The sequence below is a fragment of the Melopsittacus undulatus genome, chromosome 7 (assembly GCF_012275295.1).
Source record: "Melopsittacus undulatus isolate bMelUnd1 chromosome 7, bMelUnd1.mat.Z, whole genome shotgun sequence".
NCBI classification, from domain to species: Eukaryota; Metazoa; Chordata; class Aves; order Psittaciformes; family Psittaculidae; genus Melopsittacus; species Melopsittacus undulatus.
The window spans coordinates 28,882,453-28,900,875 of NC_047533.1; the positions used below are offsets into that span (position 1 = coordinate 28,882,453).

At 42.3% G+C, this 18,423-nt stretch overlaps 1 protein-coding gene across 2 annotated transcripts; it reads left to right on the plus strand.

The window, feature by feature from the left end:
* Nucleotides 1–10,773: 10,773 nt before the first annotated feature.
* Nucleotides 10,774–18,000, plus strand: SRD5A3 (steroid 5 alpha-reductase 3). Of its 2 annotated transcripts, XM_031048920.2 has the most exons (5): nucleotides 10,774–11,147; nucleotides 13,890–14,041; nucleotides 14,449–14,643; nucleotides 16,013–16,135; nucleotides 16,651–18,000. In XM_031048920.2, exons 1-5 carry the CDS (start codon nucleotides 10,921–10,923, stop codon nucleotides 16,908–16,910), a joined length of 957 nt encoding a protein of 318 aa, XP_030904780.2. In that variant the 5' UTR covers nucleotides 10,774–10,920; the 3' UTR covers nucleotides 16,911–18,000. The 2 variants fall into 2 exon arrangements, with proteins under 2 accessions (XP_030904780.2, XP_033920556.1); XM_034064665.1 differs by lacking the exon at nucleotides 16,013–16,135.
* The last annotated feature ends 423 nt before the right edge of the window (nucleotides 18,001–18,423 follow it).

Sequence of the window (18,423 nt, forward strand, 5' to 3'; positions counted from 1 at the left end):
TTGTTTCATTAAGAAACAGTTTAAAAGTTGAACAAACCCTTTTATGTCTCCTCCTAAGATTTATCTTTTCATGTCTCTACGGTCTATATTTCTTTTGTTCACACCATAAATCTAGGTTCCAAGCCAGATATTTATAATAAGTCTATAAAGAAAACAGAAGGAGGTGTGGTAAGTTTATCAGCTTGAACCACACATTTAAATTTCTGGTGTACATAAAAATTCCAGACTTAAGTCTCTTGACTCTCCCTTACAAAACATTTCCTGCATGGCTTAAAAAAAAAAAAAAAAGGAGAGAGAGGGATAAAGAGAGAGAAAACAAGAGAGAAAGAGGAAGAATTTTGTAAAGGAAAGACACAAACCAAAGTTCAATACTTCTTAAAGAGCTGTAATGGCAGAACTCATTGGATCCTCAGCAGTGACATGTTCAGACTAGCCCCACTGTCCTTCCAGGAAGGCCAGGCTGGCTGCAGGACCCACCACTTGAATGGAGGCAAGTAAAAAACAGTTGTATTTCTTGCTGAGATTTATGCCTGTTCTTTATTTCCAATGAGAAATGAAGAAATAATCCCCTTTTATGTCTCTGGGACAATACAGGGGGTTTGGTATAGACCAGACTGGAGCTGCTGCAAGGTGAGGTGTAAGGAGCCAGCCTCCTCTGTGCAAGGGCTTGATGATACTGATGGGCAGCAGTAGGATAGCTCTGTGGCAGTCCCACAAGCAGGAATCCAAAACCCTAGGGTGGAAAAACGTAGTGCTACACAGAAACCCCTTTGTTTTTCCCTGTCTGGCATCTCAAAAATCCTGTATCATAACAGCTTAGTACTAGTCACTAATCACTACTTGAGGAAGTAAGAGAGAACTGCATAGAGTTATTTTCATTTCCTCCTAAGTAGCCTCTTCCAGTTCATCAGATCACTTTCCAAGTCTCTTTAGTTGTAAGTGGAAACAAATGCTGCGTGTAGATAAAAGGAAGGAACCATGCAGAGAAAAACATCCACTGTCATTGCATTTTTAGGTGTGAAGAACTCTGAAGCTGCCTCTCCAGCACAGACATGACTCCAGCATGGATTGTTGGGAATTAAACTATGCTTTTCCTGGAGTCCTCAAACAACTTGGAAGCTGTTGATTCCATCAGGAGGTGAATTAGGCAGGACAGCAGGCTAAAACTGTCTGGATTGTGCTGAAATATAAAACTAGACACTGGATGCATGTTTCCTCAGCCAGGATGGATTTTCAAAAAAGCTCATTGAGCAGGTTGGCATTTGAATTTAACTAAAGGGGTGGCCTTGGTAGGAAACGTCAAATCCAAAGGTTTCCACCGGACCCCCTGATCACTGAGAACTGGTAGGCATAGGAAATACTGTTAAAACTGATTTTTGCAGAAGGGGGGAGGAAGCAAGTGCCATTGTTCAAGGTCAGGCAAGGGCACAGAGGGACTCAGCATGAGTGTTGTACAGATGGTCCCATCAAAATGCAGGTGTGACGAGCAGCAGGCTGGCCATTCAGTGGGCCTTCACAGTTCTCACATACATACACTGCTCATGACAGCCAGACCTCTGATTATCATGCTAGTAAGTATGAGGAAGATCCTGAGCTTAACTCTATCCTTGTTCAGCAAAGCCACTTAAGCTTGGGTTTAATCATTTGCTGAATAGTGAGAGCCTCCTGAAATAAGACCTAAGTCAGCCACAAGATAATTGAATTTGAAGGATCAGGGAGAATCACTCTTGCCCAGTTAAAGCTGCGATGTGCCACAATCTGTCCTCTTGGCCAACAGCATTCATGTACCTTGGCAGGCCAGCCCACCAGGCACAGGCCCATCATGCAGGATGCCCAGTGCTTCTGTCCTTACATCCCTGTCAATAAGAGCAGGAGACAGGGCCACTTGCATCCTTCTGAAATGGTGTAAATGACTGGTAGTGCAGAAGTCTTCATCACTTATTGCCCTGTGTCCTGTCTGCCCTGAGCGCCCTCTCTGATAAACCAGCCTAGAAGGTTTAGTGATCCTACCTTGGCTGTATTTCTTCTCACAACTATGGGCTGCACGGTTGGAAAGAAAAACATAAATTGTTACAGACTGGTCCAAATTGCTGCAATTTTCATCTCCCTTTTTTTTTCTCCTTCCTTTAACTACTTCAAGACTGAGAGTGATTTCAGCAGGAATGGTATTCTGTATGTAAAGCACACCAGGGCTATGGCTATAGCAGAGCCAGCACATTGCTCTGTACTCCCAGCACAAAGGGCAGAGGCACATGCAAACAATACATCCCTATTGCTCTGACAGTCATCTTGTTGCTCTCATTCCAAGGGTTTTGAAGCCTGTCAGGGCAAGTTTTCATTAAAACAGCTCAGAAATCAGCAGTCTGGAGAGCACAGCCTGCATCTCCTCCTAGGTAACAGTGCCAGCCCTGTGTGACCTCAGCTTTGTTTTGAGTACGGACAATAAGAATATTTATTAACTGCTGTCTCGATTGCTGAGCAGCACACAATGAATCTGGCAAGTAAGTCGTGACATTAGCCAAAGCTGCTTACAGTATCTGAACACAAGGGCTGAGATTATTTATCGTCAGAGACCCCACACGCCTCAATCATATCTACCCGCTCATAAACCGTTTATTTTTCTAGCCTCTAGTTCAGAGAGCCACAGAGCAGCCTGTGTCAGTGCAAATCTGTAGGTAAGGCACTACAAGTAATTAACTTGTGGATGACCTTTGATTTGCTTTGCCAATTCCAGACTTTTTCTTTTTCTCATTATTTTGCCCAGAAAATAAATAATTGCCATTTGAAAAGATTCGCCTGTTAATTCTGTGCCTCAGATCAGGAGCTAATCCTGTGCCATCCTGCACATGACAGATCTGGTAGGCAAGGAAAACTCAGCTCTCCTACTAGGTATTTATCACTGATTAGCTGCATCTGAATGTGCTTGCAGCATGCAGTGCACTTCAGGCACTCTTTCTCCCAGCTGTAGTCAATATTTATCACAATTCTACTGGGTTTTGTAGTGTTAAGCCTCTAATAAATATTTATGGCTAAAACTACTAATGTAACACCTTCCTGCTAAATATTTGCTAGAGATTTTCTGTCACAAAGTACACTGGGGGGAAAAAAATTCCTTTAAAAAACTAATACTACAAAAAGAAAAAATCAATTAGAAAAGCAAGCTGAGGTAAAAATTCATCAAACAGCTGACAAAAAGGACTATGGAAAATTAAGCATATGCCAGCAAGGGAAGAAGTACACAGCAAAGTAAGGGTTTGCCAGAATAAAAGAAGATGTGTGAGGTAAAGTGGAGCTAACTCCCTTCGCACTCCTGGTTTCATTCAGAACTAGACTGGGATTTGTAACCAAAAGATACTGATAAAATTTATTTCTTTTGCATAAAATCACATTCTCTTGCAACTGCATTTGGAAATACTGCAAAGCCAGCACTAGTTTGTCTAATTTCCAACCTCAGACTGAAAGCTTGAGCTCAGATATATTTAGGATCAAGTCCTGCTAAGACAACTTAGCAGTTTGAAGTACAAACCATATACTTCTAGCACAGACCTTACATGTTATCTGTGCTACCACCTTTTTGCCCTTTATAGCAATGTGTGAATACTTATATTAATAAGGAAACAAAGATGTTAAATTATCTTTCTGATATTGCACTGAGTTAATCAGGAAGAGTTAATTTACCAGAATGATATTTATACAATAAGGATAAATGGAGAAAAAAGAATGAATATTCATAAACAGCTTTCATTTCCCCTGTGACATGTTTAAGTTTAGCAACACAAATGATTTTCTACAGCTGTTTCTACAGCTGTTAATTGTACTTAGTAGTTGAAAACTTGAATTTCTTTCTAGTCACAGGTCATGGACAGTAAGGGTTCATTGAGCTGCTATATCTTTCCCAAGGCAGGATCACTGGGAAGTATGAGCAGATACATGAATTAAGCCTATGTCTTCATATTTTGGTACAACTCAGCAAAACACTGACAACATATGGAAAAAAATACACATCAGCATTCTGGGAGAGGGCAGTAGCCTGGTATTTTCAAACCTAGCATTTGCCTTGTTGAAGTAGTCAGTATCTCTGGAACATAGACACTTTACTTAGCCTCCCATACCAAGGAGGGGTATCCACTTTAGTTGATGCCCATTCAAGAAGGTGATTTTGTTACTCATAGCCCATGATAAATGTCCTGCTGCAGGATTCCATGTATAGACTGTGTATCTGAAACAAACTCAGTTGCATTCAGAATTCCCTGTGTTCACAACACTGCAATACAAAATTGGGATTCTCTTCTTTCCAAATGGGGCTATATGGATATTTGAGATGTGACCAGATTTGTGGTCACATCTTGAATCTTCCTGTCTCTAGGAACACCAACACTTGAGGATTTTTTATTTTTCTTCTCTCCATGGCAGGTGAAATCTCATAATTGGAACACAAGTTCTACATAATAAAGAGCTAATTCACAGCTAAGATTATTCTACAACACATTTTAAGAAATAAGGTAGTTTTCAGTCCTTGCTGTTGTGAATTACTCCTTTAGCTAATGAGTGACAGAAGAGCAATTGCCTGAACCATGCTCTCCATGACTTCTGTGGACCATCTGTAGGCTCTTTACAACAGCCACTGTAGAGCTTCTCCAGGCTGTGTAAGGCAAGTAAGCTATTGGCCATACAAATACATGTTACAGGTTGGCTGATCTGGAGTTCAGCCACACACAGGTCATGCTTTCAGGCTGGCCCTCTGAATGAAAAGGAACCTCAAAATGGAAAGGAGACACAGAATGGTCCACAGACATGGTGCAAAGTATTTCTCTTCAGATAGTTTTGAAGCACCTTTCATCATCCTGGAACAACTTGCCCCAGAGAACAGCAGCTATGCCCCAAACTCCCCTGTGTTTCCCAGCTGATTCTCATGAAACAGGTACCAGCAAGAAAATACTTTTCGTTCACAGAGAGCATATGAAAAGGCCACTAATGCTGTCTATTTCCATGGAGTGCATAAAGTGGCATACAAACAGCCTTTGTTTCCTTGAGGAAATTTTCACCCTTCCCATTTGTGAGCTATAGATGTTGATATTGCCTTTCTCAATGCCTGCCAAGTTTACTTAGAACTTTCCCTCTTCAGCTGATAGCTCTGTTAAAACTAAATGCCCTCCATGGCTGTTATCAGCACTGGTCTTTCTCCTATGGCAGGCAATCAGTGCCCCTGAACTCTCAACTCTTGTATTTGAGTCTGAAAGTTTCAATAGGAACCTCAGGGAGAAATCTTTCCTTTTCAACTCATGCTTGAATACAGACTGTCTATTCCAGGAACACCCTGATCATTTTGCAAGCAAATATGCTCTAAAATATTTCTAAAATAATGTAAAGCAATATACAGAAGATGGAGACAGATGAGTACGTCCTTTGAGGATTTTGGTATAGAGTCAGATAATTATTTGCTACCATTAAGGGTCTGAATTCTGCTCCTGCCAAAACCTGGGGTTGTATCATGGACCAGTGCCCTCTGACAAAAGGCCTTGATGATTCATCCCTGAGAATTTTAAGTCATCTTCTCTGCTCTCATTTTAACCATAACTTACCTATAATCTTCAGTAAAGGTGTATTCATTTTTTATTAAGCTATTCTGCAAATCAAAATAATTCAGGTGGTAATTATGAGCTTTAGGTAGTTTTCTCCATCACAAACTTCTTTAGATAATGATAGGGTTTTTTTAGATCCAAATGTAGGTCCATATAACAAACAAAAACTTTCTCAGATTTAGCCTTCATAGCAAGTGACCAGCCCACGATCAATACCATATAATGGAAGCTGCAATAAAGCTGCTTTTATTCTCAGGGTGAAACTCCAAACTGTCTCAGATTCCAAGTCAGTTATGTCAGCAAAATACCTGCTAGCTGCGATCAGTGAAAATGCAGTAAACAACATAGCTGAATTGTGAATAAATCAAGTATTTTAGCATCATGGCTCTAGTAGAGGTAGAAGTCACACCTTGAAGTCTAGGAATTCATGTATATGAATTATATTTTAAGAGCTATGCAAACATAACTCTTTACCCCAGGAGCACTGCACCAAACCCACACAGGAGCTCTCATCTTATCAGAGAGTAATTCCTGCTTTCTGTCAGCTACTGGAAACACTCACATTTTCTAATTTAAAAGCCAAGGGTATGTAGTGATTCTTGAATGGTGGGAAGTGCATTTCAGTGCAAGTTTCTCAAATCTCTAAGTGCTCTTTTTCTGTACTCTGTGATTTATGTTTTCTTGGCCCCAGTATCTCAGTATTATCTTCCAATGATTAAAACCAATAGAGCACAGGCTAGTATTTTAAACTTCAAAATGTAGCAATCTGTCGGCTTTCTTGGTTTGTTTTCCCACAAATCACAGAAGTGAGTGACTTTACTCCATTATGCTAATTAGCTGAATCAGGTAATGTTTTAATAATTAAAGTTTCTAGACCTGATGGTACCAACCAACTTATTAACATAGATTATCATGCCCCATAACCAAGTATGTCTTGGGATCCTCACCCATATTGGCTTTAAGCATTTTCATAAAGGTCTGAAGGACCATGGCCACTATTTGTACTTTCAAGGTTGCTCTTGTGCTAAATTCATATCGAATCCTGTCTCACAGAGATTACCAAGAAACCCACCTGTAGACATTTTGGGCTCCGTTAGCAAACTGAGATCTTCATTGGCAAAAAAAGCATGAAAAAAGCAATCAGCAAAATTTATCTGACTAACTGAATAATTCACTATTCTCCCCTATAAAGTAAAAAAAAAAAAAAAAAAAACCAAAAACAAAATCACTACATAAAATCAGTGGTTAAATTTATTAAGTCCAGAGTTGCGGTGAAATCTGCTATGGGTTGGCCATTAAATGATGCTGGTTTTTGTCCCTTACACAGACAAATTCTTTTGAAAAATATGATGGTCTGAGTTGGAAATCTGCAAAGCAGACCTTTGCTCTCCCACCCCCACAGGTATTTCACAAAATGCTATCACATATTATGGTCTGGTGTGGACATAGAGGCCCCCACAAGTCCAGCATTCTCATACACAGATCTGACCTCTTGTCTGCTGTCTCCAGCATTCTCTACGTGGTTCAGCCAAGCCTTGACCCTCCTTCCCACCTTTTGTACAACATCTTTTCAGGCTGTCTCTCCATTCTCCTTGGTGAACAAGTTTTGGTGTAAATGATGTCTCACAGCAGCCTAGAAACTGGCTGGGTAGGTCTCCTTTAACAGGCAGCAATACAAAGCAGTTATATTTTACAGATAACTCCTTTGCATGGGCCAGACCTTTGTGAAAAAGTGAAGGTTTTTTTTTTCTCAGTGAAAATCTCTTCGCGTGACTTTCACCAAACCATCTCCAGATTCAGGATTGTAAATAATTTATACCCTTTTTTATTCTGGATCCCTTAAGATTCTCTTTCAATCGTGATTATCTTCACCAGGAAGGACAATTGAGCTCATAAACGTTTGCAGTTGCCAAATTACAAAGCCTACAAATGCTATGCGTATATCATCTACTACAAACAGCTAACACCAGAAAGGACTGAAGAGAGAGCCCCGCAGAGTTTACTGGTGGGAGAATGCTCAAAAAGGATGCTCGGGCAGCCGGAGCCCAGCGCAAGGCGGGCGGGCTCCGGGGGAACCGAAGGGTGCTGGTGCCACCTAGAGGGAACTATTCGCCTAGAAAGCGGGAAAACCATTATGGAAAACGGGGATATGCCGTGCCACAGATGTACAGCTCTGGGGAAAAAGACCCCAGAGGGGTTTTACGGCTGTGCAAAAAAATACGCACTATTATGAGAAGTGGAGCTTTCAACTTGCATCTTCTCCTTAGCATAACCTGCAAATATAAATATAGAAGCTATATTTAACACAACCAACTGCTGAATCCTCTCCCCTTCAAATCATTTCCCAGCCTCACAGCCGTATTCTTTCCCTTCTTCCTCCCATTATCTGAACTTTGAGGAAAGATGACAAACTGACCACATCTAGAGGTCGGATCCTGCTTCCTTGCACTGCTGCAGCCAGCTGGTAGGGGCACGGTGCCTTGGGTGTCCAGGAAGCACCAACTGTGCAGCCAGGACTTAGTCAAGCAACTTCACACCCTCTGCTGATAAACAGCTTTTCTGAATGATCCACCTGAGGTCTAACATCTGCCCGTGTAACTTAAAACTGATCTGCATTATAACCAGAGAAGAACCAGCATCCACAACCAAAGGAAGGATTGGTGCATAAATAGTCACCATCTTTCCCTCAGCATTAAATCTGCCACCTACAACTTATGGCTCACTGTGCTAACTACAGAGGTGATGATAACTTACAGGGACACTATAGAGCTTGGGGGAGTGCTGCTGATGGGTCTGCAGCTCTCTTGTAGGTTGGAGCAATTTGGGGGCAAGTGTTCACTAAAACATTGTGGCCCACAGTGCTTTCCTCATCCTTACGCTGCCGTACAACCGACGCTGCCATGGGTTGGTGTACAGGCATGGTATTCATGCTGTGGCTCTTACCTGCCCCAAAAGAAACCCTATGTGGCAGCAGTGCTGAAGCCAAGGAATAAGATATTAAAAGGTGCCTGTTCTGTCTATTACAGCTGTAGTTTTCCTCAGACACTAATCCCTCTCCATTCCCACCTGTATATTCTGGTAGAGTTCAAACCAAGTCTTGGCTACAGCCTTCTAAATCCCTCTTTGCTTGGCTTCACAGGGTGCCACACAGAATTAGTGGCTTGATCCTCCCATGTGCTACAGACCCACACCTGTTCTCTATTCCTAAAATAAAGGTTAATTTTCTTTAAATATAGGTTAATTGATGGAAGACTATTTGATATTAAACGTTTGCTTGTTCAGTGACCTCCATGAGAACTGTACTTCTGAGGCTTTGGGTTAGTTAAATTTAGGAGATCGCCAAAGTGCCAAAAAAATGGGTACTGTCACCCTGAAGGGGAACACGGCATGATGCACTGCCTTTCTCTGGGTGCAGTTGACTGTCCTGCTGCCATTCATCAGCTCCATTCCCTAGCAGCATGCCTGTAGGCCCTCTGGTCTCCACTGTCTCATTAGTACTGTAACAGCCACATTCCTTATCCTCTACTTTATAAGCATCCCCAAAGCTCAAACTGCACAGAAAAATGTAACTTGGGTACAATAGAAGCCAAGCACCTGCTCAGTATGCTGCAGGGCCATGCCGTAAACATGCATGGCCACCACAATTGCTGAGAAAAGCTATTTTAAGCTTTAAAAGTCAGCTGTTCAGACAAAGGAAGGATCCTCCTGATAAGCCAGACTGTTGCTCCCCATTGTCTTGTCTTGTCTTGTCTTGTGAAAGCCACTAAAAGACCAGCCTGCAGAGACAAGGCTGCAGTGCATCTCCTTCATTTTTCAGAGGGGATCTGAGGCTGAAAAGAAGGAGGTACATCTGTAATTCAGAGAGACACACTGCAAGAGTGCACAGCCTCTGGCTGTAGTGAATGTGCAGCACAAGGGGACGTGGTGCCTCCAGTCCAGACCTGCTGAAGCACATTGCTGCTGGGACACGTGGGCTGTCGCAGGGGGCTCTCATGCCACCAGTAGAGGTGGGTGCTCCCTGCTTACACACAGGCTGCTCTGTCCAGAGCAGTCACTACAGCAACACTTTCAAATGTGTCTGTGTGGGACGCAGAAATGAGCACCTGCCTGTGTGCTCCCCTGGACAAGGGCAGGGCCATGGCAGAGCGCTGGGTGTGAGGCTGGCAAGCAGTGATGGCAACACACTTCCACCCAGGCATGCGTTCCTTCACCAGCTGTGGGATCACCTGCACATCTCCTGCTCCTCCCTCCCATTCCTCAACAATGTCCACCCACTTGTTTTCATCTCCTGCTAATTACCCAAACCAATTACCCATTAAATACCTGAATCAGATTTAGGATTCAGCTATACTGAACTGACAAGAGAATTCAACTGAGCTTCAAACCTTGACATAAATGATAGTGACTTGAAAATATTTATCATAACTCATTACACAGATAAAACTGGAAAGCTACCAACACATGCTTTAGCAGAAAATGCAAACTCCAATGATTTTTTTCCCAAAGCAATGTTAGTGATATCATGGTGCTCTGGATGAGCACGTGCTGCTCTGCAGGATCCACTGACAGCATGGATTAACTGTCATACATGCCAAAATAACATTACTTTTCCTACATATATTACGACAAGTTTGAAACGCCTTCAGTATCTTGGATGCAGCGAGTCAGATAAGCGACTCACTAATACCTGGTCAGACAAACAACACCTGAACGCCTGCCCTGTAATACTGGGGTTTCTCTTAGGGAGGCGAAGAGTTGACTTGCACGGGGTCAAGAGGGAACCGACTCCCTCTAGTGCCAAGCCAGTTCGGCTTCTTGGTTTCAAAAGAGAAGCAAAGAAAGACTTTCTTTTAATGACAAAACCTGTAATATTTTTAGAGTAAAATTCTGAATATGGGACCCAAATATATGTGACATGAATGAGGTGGCTGACAGGTGGCATGCAACTGAGAGAAGTCTTGAAGCGGGAACTCGGTGAGATTACAGGCAGCCGCAGGGGGACAGGCCTAACTCGTACGTTTTTCTCTCCGCAGCGCTGTTAAACCTGCGACAGCTTTTTACCCGGCTCTGAACCCAACCGGGAAGCTGTGATGGAGACAGCGCAAACGCACACGGTAATGTCATTCACACAGCGCCGCCGCGCGGCCCCGGGCGGCAGCTGCAGGGACGGAGCACGGCGACACCCGCTCCTCCCCTGCAGGTCCCTTCGATCCGCAGGCCCCCATCGCCCCCGGCTGGCGGGACGCGGTTCCCCCATTAGCAAGAGGAAGCAGAAGTGCCGCCGCCGCCGCCAGGCTCCGGCCTCCCTCCGCAGCGGTGGGCGGAGCGCAGTGGGGCCATGGCCGGGTCTGGGGCCATGCCGGCGGTGCTGGGCGCCGCGTGGAGCCTGCTGGCCGCCGCCTTCCTGGCGGCGCTGGTGCTGCTGAGGCGGGCCCCAGCTTGGCTGACCGGGGGCAGCGGCGGCGGCCTGTGCGGCCTCTTCCAGGATCTCATTCGCTACGGGAAGACGAAGGGCGGCTACGGGCAGCACCCGGCCTGGCTGCGCCTCCTTCAGGTGCCGAAGAGGTGAGGTGAGGAGCGGCTGCCATTTACACCTTGGCTGCTGCGTGCCCCGTTCACCAGCAGCATGGGAGTAACTCGTGTGCATTTCATGTAATTCCGCTGAAAAGATAGACTATAAATAGCATCGTGTGCTCTTACAGAGTTGCCTCTGGGCTCATTTATTTTGCAGAAGTGTTACTCTGGATTTATATAGAGGCTGCGATTATACAGTCCCTAAATTCCAAACTGGAACAAAAGCCTAACCCCTTGAATCCCAGTCTCATGCATTATATGCAAAACAAACCTTCCTGCAAGACTGGGACCTGGGAATATGGATTCCTGAGTGTAACTGTGGAAGTATACTGCAGGTTTCCTGTCTTAAACCTGTTCTCAGTCATCATCTTCTCCCTTCAAGATTTCTTTTTAAAACATGCCTTAGAATACTAATAATAGTATGTTAACATAATAATCTCGACCCTGAGTGATAAGGCAAAGATCTGTTGTGTTATCCAGACACATCTTTTAATAGATGCATAATATGTCATAGGATGAAAGAGAGAAAAGATGGGGGTTGGAAAAAAACCAAACAGTTTACAGCTTTTTATATGTTACTGGGATTTAATAATCTTTGATCAGCAGAAATTCATGACTAGAGCTAGCATTTGACTTGAGTGTAGGCACGACAGGATCTTGCAAGGCCAGCAGGACAGGACCTATGAGGCTACTTAACCAAAAGATCTGATGGATGCTAATGTAACAATCTTGTTATCACTGACACATTTCATGTAGGTAGCTTTCCGATCAAATGTGGGGACGGGTGGAAATTTGTGACACAGCATGTTATTCATGGAAAGTTTGTAATGCAGTATATTGGTTAGTAGGCGTCAGTTACAGAAACTTAAAGAGATGTGTTTAAGTTCTGAATACCCTTAGTAAAAAATAAGGTTTAATCTTAATTGCAGCATACTGTGAAGTGCTGCATTCTTAAGGCAGATTCTCAATTGAGCTGACCTTTCTTGAACAGAAGTTTCCCATCAAGGGAAGGTGATGTCTGAAGAATGTACTTTTTCAGGGAATTGGTCTTGAGCTCTCAACATCTGCAAAGGAGTTCTTCTACTTGAGTAGTGAACCCGCAACCCTGCTAGCTGAGATAATCCCAAAGATAACCATTGAGGCATTTTCTGTTTCCATTTGTTTGCATCTTGTTTCCAAACAAGCAGTGTTTTCACTGGCCTGGGCTTGTTTCAGCCTTGCCATTCCATCTTGTCAGATGTTGTGTTGGTTTGGAAAACAGTGAACATTCCTCTCCTTAAGGGATGATACATATACTTACTGGGGTGCTGGATTGCTCTGTACGTCAGATACACTGCCAGTGTAGTTGGGATTGCGAAATCTCATAGGGCCTGTCTCTGCTAAGCTGGCAGGGCTCTTTGTGTGCTGGTAGCAAAAAGCAGCGCATGTGGAGAAATTTCTCTGATGAGTGATGAGATAGAAGTCTACTGAGTAACAGGACAGCAGGAAAGGGCTTGAAACTTGGAGGCAGCAACGAGTTTTTATCAATATACAAGTTCTGTTTGTCTTCCAAGCAGAAAATGAGGGAGAGGAGCTAAATGTTACTTCTTCTGTTGCAAATCAGCAGAGCAAATGTTGCTGTCCCTGCTTGGTAGGAGGAGGAACCAAGGAGGAGAAGTGATTGTCTCGAAGGAGCTACCAACTTCTAATAAGCAAGGCACTCTTGAGCATGCAGGGATGCTCTCTACCTCATTGGTTCTGACTGGGTCTCAATATTGCTGTTGAGAGATATCTGAGCTGCTCTGGGAGGTGGTCACTTTATTTGGTTTCAAGAGTGGTTTACCCTTACACTTCTACAAAAGAACAGTTTGCGTATTCCAGAAAAATACACTATTCTCTTACTCTACATTCATATCCTAGTTTTGTACCAATAGTTGTCAAGACAAGGCCATCAACATCTCATGGCACATATCCTGATTTTTATTCATACTGAGAAAGACTTTTAGTTTTAAAAGCAAAAGGATTACCTAGTTTGAGCAGGATGTCATTTACTGTTTAACTTCATCCAGTTACCACCTGTCTTGACAGTAAGCTCTTCCATTTCAGTAATGCATAATGTGCTTTCATAAGCGCTTTTTGGGGTTGGGGCATTCTTTTCCTTAAAAACAACATGGTCTTGCCTTGTAATCACCCACTGGTATGAGTGATTTCTCCATTTTTTTCTACATGATTGTTGCAGAACTTTATTAATTTGCACAACGATAAGGGGTTTTTTTTGTGTACATCTGAGCAATTACTTCTGGGTGCCTTTTACTGTCTATATTTGTCACTTAAGGAGTTTAACACATCATGTAATGATTCCACTGGAAAGGAGCAAAGTAGGAGTGTTGCTAGGCACAACAGCCTGGAAATGCCCAAAAAATTAATTTGGATGTGCTTTCAGTGGTGTAAATTATGAAGAAAAAGTTGCGCATATCATGATTAGTTGTAACTATTGAGCAACATCTTTGCAATGTGTGGTTTATACTTTCTCCTCTTTAGTACAGCTCTGGTTAGTAAGGTAAGCTAAGTTGGAAGTTATTCCAGCCAGAATTTTGCTGGGAGAAGGTGTTAGGGTTATTCCTGGTTGGTACCACTGGTATCCCAGGTTCTCTGTTTACTAATGTGTGGACCATCAGGCAAGCATGTCCTGCAGCTACATTTCCAACTGAGGAACAATGAGAACATTAATGAAGACCCTTTTTGTTCCTGCAGGTGGTTTACTCACTTTTATGTGGTTTCTGTGCTCTGGAACGGCTTTCTGCTGATTTGGCTTTTCCAAGCTGAGTTCCTTGGAGGGTCACTCCCATCATGGATTCAGCACATGCACCATGCACTTGGCAGAGATTCTCAGAGTGAAGACACGGGCAAGTATTCTAGCTATTACGATGCAGCTATATAAATATGAGAAAGCTGCACTACCATCCTGTGTATTCTTCAAGTGCTACTTCATCAGCTGTTTCTAAGCTAGGCTCCAAGTGACTTTCCTGGAATACCAAGTCCCTTTGTCATTATTCAAGGTAGAAATTATTCTAGTTTATGGACATGATGGGTTTCAGGAGTCATTTTAGCAGAAAGGGCATTAGCACCTTCTCAAAGTAATCTTGTGGTCAGGAGTGCTTCACATGTACAGGTTTTTTCTCTCCAGTGCTCTGTTAATTTAAAGAGGGAAAAATTTTCCTGTGGGGAGGGAAAAAAATAGCCCTTTTGAACCACTCTCAGGTTTAAATTGTTCCTACCTGTCTCAAAGATGCTACTTCTTATCTGCAAGCAGATATCCAGCACTTCTCTGTGTTCATGGTTCTCCTGCTGCTTTGGCTGCATAGCTGTCGAAGACTTGCAGAATGCCTCTGGACCAGTGTGTTTTCTAATGGTGTCATTCATATTGTGCAGTACTGCTTTGGACTTGCTTACTACATTGCCATTGGCTCAACTGTGCTATGTCAAGTGCCTACTAATGTCAGGAAAGGTAAGTGCCTGCTTAATTATTACCAAAGAAGTAGTTTTGCTCCCATTTGTTTTCATCATGGCAAATGATTTTGTAGAGGGCTGCTTGTGTGAAGAAGTGTGTTAACTGATGACACGTAAAAATAGTTACTGGCATAGTTCAAAGTAACTACATTGCAATGTATCACATAAACCAACCAGCATTATACACAAACAGAGACACTGACACACACTTGCATGTTAACCATCACAGTTGTTTCCTGAAAGATATCTCAGGTGAGTACTTTCAGTATCATTACATTTCAGGATCAAATCAGTTTTGCATTGAAATATATCTTTTTTTATGAAGGACAGTAATAGGTACTACTTCTCAAATGTCACTACATAACTTCAGGTCTCAAAGTGGGGTTTGATTTTTGCTGTAAGCTTTCCTGTAAGGTGAGTCTGCAAGGCTGTCTTAGCTACATCCTTTGTTTTCCACTGAGAACTCGCCACTGCTCTGCTTTACATCAGTCAGGCTTTTATTTCTCTCAGTACTGTAATGTCTCTATTAATACAGCAGAAATCTGAATTAGTTGTTTCTGACAAAACGTTCCATTGACTGTTACAATTGAGCTGCTGTTCCCCAGCATGGATGAACCATGAGCTGGCTGTAGCACTTTTATGACTAATTTTTGTTAGATAGTCACTACAAAGTATGTAACTTCAGTAGAACTTTTAATCACTTCAGCCACATCAGCTCTAGTTTAATCCAGTCATCTTATTTGAAGAACCTTCAGATCTTTGTGTAGATAAACCGTTTTTCTTTCTGGACCTGTCTTATACTTTTCACATCTTGTGGATTCTTAGAGATGGTGCATTGGCTTCTACATTGGGAATCATCCTTAAGACAGTTAACATATTTTTAGGCATAAATGGTTACTCTCTCTGTGTGCACACATTGTGTGTAGGTGTATCTATGCATACATCTCACAGTGAACAAAACAAACAGCTGTGTACTTGCATGTTGACCTGAGCCATGGCAACATCTTTAATTAGGGTCATAAGAATTACAGTGTTGAATATTCAGGTCTTAGACTATCAGTTATGTGCCTCACATGTACAAATATTTTCCTCAGTGAAATGTTCCCCCTCTGCCCCAGTTGTACATCATGCTGTCCCTTAAGCCACTGGATTAAAACCAAGATATTTTTGGTATAGAGTGGCTAAAGGAAATGAACTACCAGCCAAGGATTTAAATGAATGCAGGATTTAAAAGCATCTTTCAAGGGATTAGAGGCCCCCTACTAGAATTTTGTATGGTGATAACATTTAAAAAATATCTGCAATGTTTTGAGATGATGCTTGGGAAGGTATTTCCTGGCCAGATATTATTGAAACGTCTTTTTCAGGAAAAGAATTTCCTGTGCAGATCTGCTGGTATCACATCATAGGAGTTACAATGTATATTTGGGCCTCTCTTCACCAACACAGATGCCTTGTGATTCTAGCTAATCTTAGAAAAAGTAAATCGGGTAAGATGTTTCATTTCTGCCAATCATTTACTTAGGTAATTTTCCCTGTTTGTTTCAGTAGGCTTCTATAGCTTCTAGTATCTTACAGCATGAGTATTTTTCAGTTCCTGTAGTGTGGTGTTCTCTAGAAAACTTTCAGTAGATCGAACGAGGCTATTTGGAAAAGAGATCAGATGGCTGAATGAGGGTTGGGTGTGTCAGTATATATAGTTCTGCAGAACTTCAAATGAAGGTCTAACTTCTAGTACCCCAAGGGCAGACACATGCTAATACTTAGGACTTGTGCTGTTCCTTGAGGACCTCACTTTTGTCTCCATGGGAGCTAAAAATAGGTTTCCTTACTCTGTGCAAACAGCCAGAGGTGGCATCTTATTTCATTAGGAAGCACAAAGCTGCCAGATCAGATGGAGGTGATGATGGTGATAACTTTAATGAGCATGTTGTTCTGTAATTGTGAATAGAAGAGAGGTTTTTTTAATGCATGTTTTTCTCCATTAATTTCTGTTTGCTTGCAGGAAAGGTTGTAAGTCTGAACCACAGTGTACCTTTTGGAGACTGGTTTGAGAGAGTTTCTTGCCCTCACTATTTTGCAGAGGTCCTTATATATGTATCTATGTCCATCACGCTTGGACTTCACAATGTGACATGGTGGTGTGTAGTGATGTATGTTCTTTTTAACCAGGCACTGGCTGCAGTTTTGTGTCATGAGTTCTATCAGAAGAACTTTAGCTCCTACCCAAAGCATCGAAAAGCATTTATACCATTTGTTTTCTGAATATTTCTTCTAAAGTATCTTTAGTACAAACTGGGAAATGTTTCCTCTAAGGGAATAAGAGATGTACGGCTTGCTAAAGCCAAGGTAAAATTGCACATTTTCTCTAGTTCTAGCTTAAAATTTCATCCACATTACCAATTTAGGTGGGGAAATGTAAGTTCTCTGCTTATCAAAAGAGCTAAAATAAAATTACCAAGGACCTTATTTTAAACTCAAGAAATGCTAATTGTCTCTTTTCAGTTTTTATAATGATATCTTATGCATAAAACACTTGCTGTTGTGCAGCAAGCCCAAATACATATATGTGAAAACTGTTGTGAAAGAAGGGTGCAGGGAATAATGTGAACCACTGTATTTCATGTCTTGTCTAGTGTTTAAGCATATTTTTTTCTAATCTCTTTTCTTCTGAATCACTTCAGAGGGAGGCAAATTGTGTCTCTTTCTGTGCTTCCCTGTTGATAATTAAAACCAGCCACTGCTTTATAACTGCAAGCACAGAAACTGGTAGAGAAAGTTGCAGCAGAGGAATGACTCATGCCAAGCAGTGCAGATAAACAGACCCATTCTCTGTGTTCTCTCTTCTGCACTGAAGTGTTTTTGTTCATTGGTGAAAACCTGTGTATTCCTAAACTGGAAAAATCATGGAAGGTGCTCTTTAGAGAGACAGTAGAAGAGAATTTGCAGAGAAGTAAGGTTCTGGTTATGGTTGTTATCCTTTTAGTGGGTTATTGGAATCCCTGGTGTGTTAGAAGGGGCAGTTATGCAGGATGACCATACCCATGACTTCACTGGTTTTTAAACAGCCTGTGAGAGCAGATGTAATGAACTGCTGAGGCAATGAACACACAGAAACCAGTACCTGACAAGTGATGCAAAGAAGTTCTTTACTGGGGACATGATGTTGCTCAGTGCAGGGTTTCTTTGCACTTAATCACTCGATATTTTGGTGCTTTTCATGATACTGAATCTGTTTGCCTGATGTAGCATATGGATGCTGGTGTTTCAGCAGGTTTTCTACTTACGTGTGTGTATTATTTTGTATATGAGAAGAATTTTTATATACTAAAGTATATCAAATGAATTATCTAATTAAACCAGTTTATTACACATCTTGTTCCGTGTAATTTTTCAAAATTGAGTGATGTATTTGCAAAACATGAGCAGTTACTTTTCACAGAATGCTGGGCCTCTCGTCTCTTGTGCGCTTCTCTCCATCAACTCCATAGCTTCCATTCACCATGCAGCATAAACAGCCCTGTCTGGGGAGCTCTTCTTTCCGCATTGGGGTTTATTTTTAGCGATTTGCCCGCCTCCAATCATCTCCTGTTCTACTGGCATTCTTCATCCCGTTTACTGGACAGTCAGTTGCGTCCTGGGGAGCATGGTCCTCGCCTTGCCCCAGGGAGAGAGAGAATCAGGCTCACAGACACCCAAAGCATTGCTTTGTACTGGGGCTTTTAGACATCGGGATGAGCCCAGGCCATTTCTGTGCAGGTATTTTACCTTCTTAGCC

What these genes read in the sequence shown, in the direction of transcription:
- SRD5A3 (XM_031048920.2), top strand. Translation starts at nt 10,921, where the DNA reads ATGGCCGGGTCTGGGGCCATGCCGGCGGTGCTGGGCGCCGCGTGGAGC. An exon ending in CTCCTTCAGGTGCCGAAGAG is followed by an intron (nt 11,148 to 13,889) that starts GTGAGGTGAGGA and finishes TTGTTCCTGCAG; the next exon opens with GTGGTTTACTCACTTTTATG. An exon ending in GCCTACTAATGTCAGGAAAG is followed by an intron (nt 14,644 to 16,012) that starts GTAAGTGCCTGC and finishes CGTCTTTTTCAG; the next exon opens with GAAAAGAATTTCCTGTGCAG.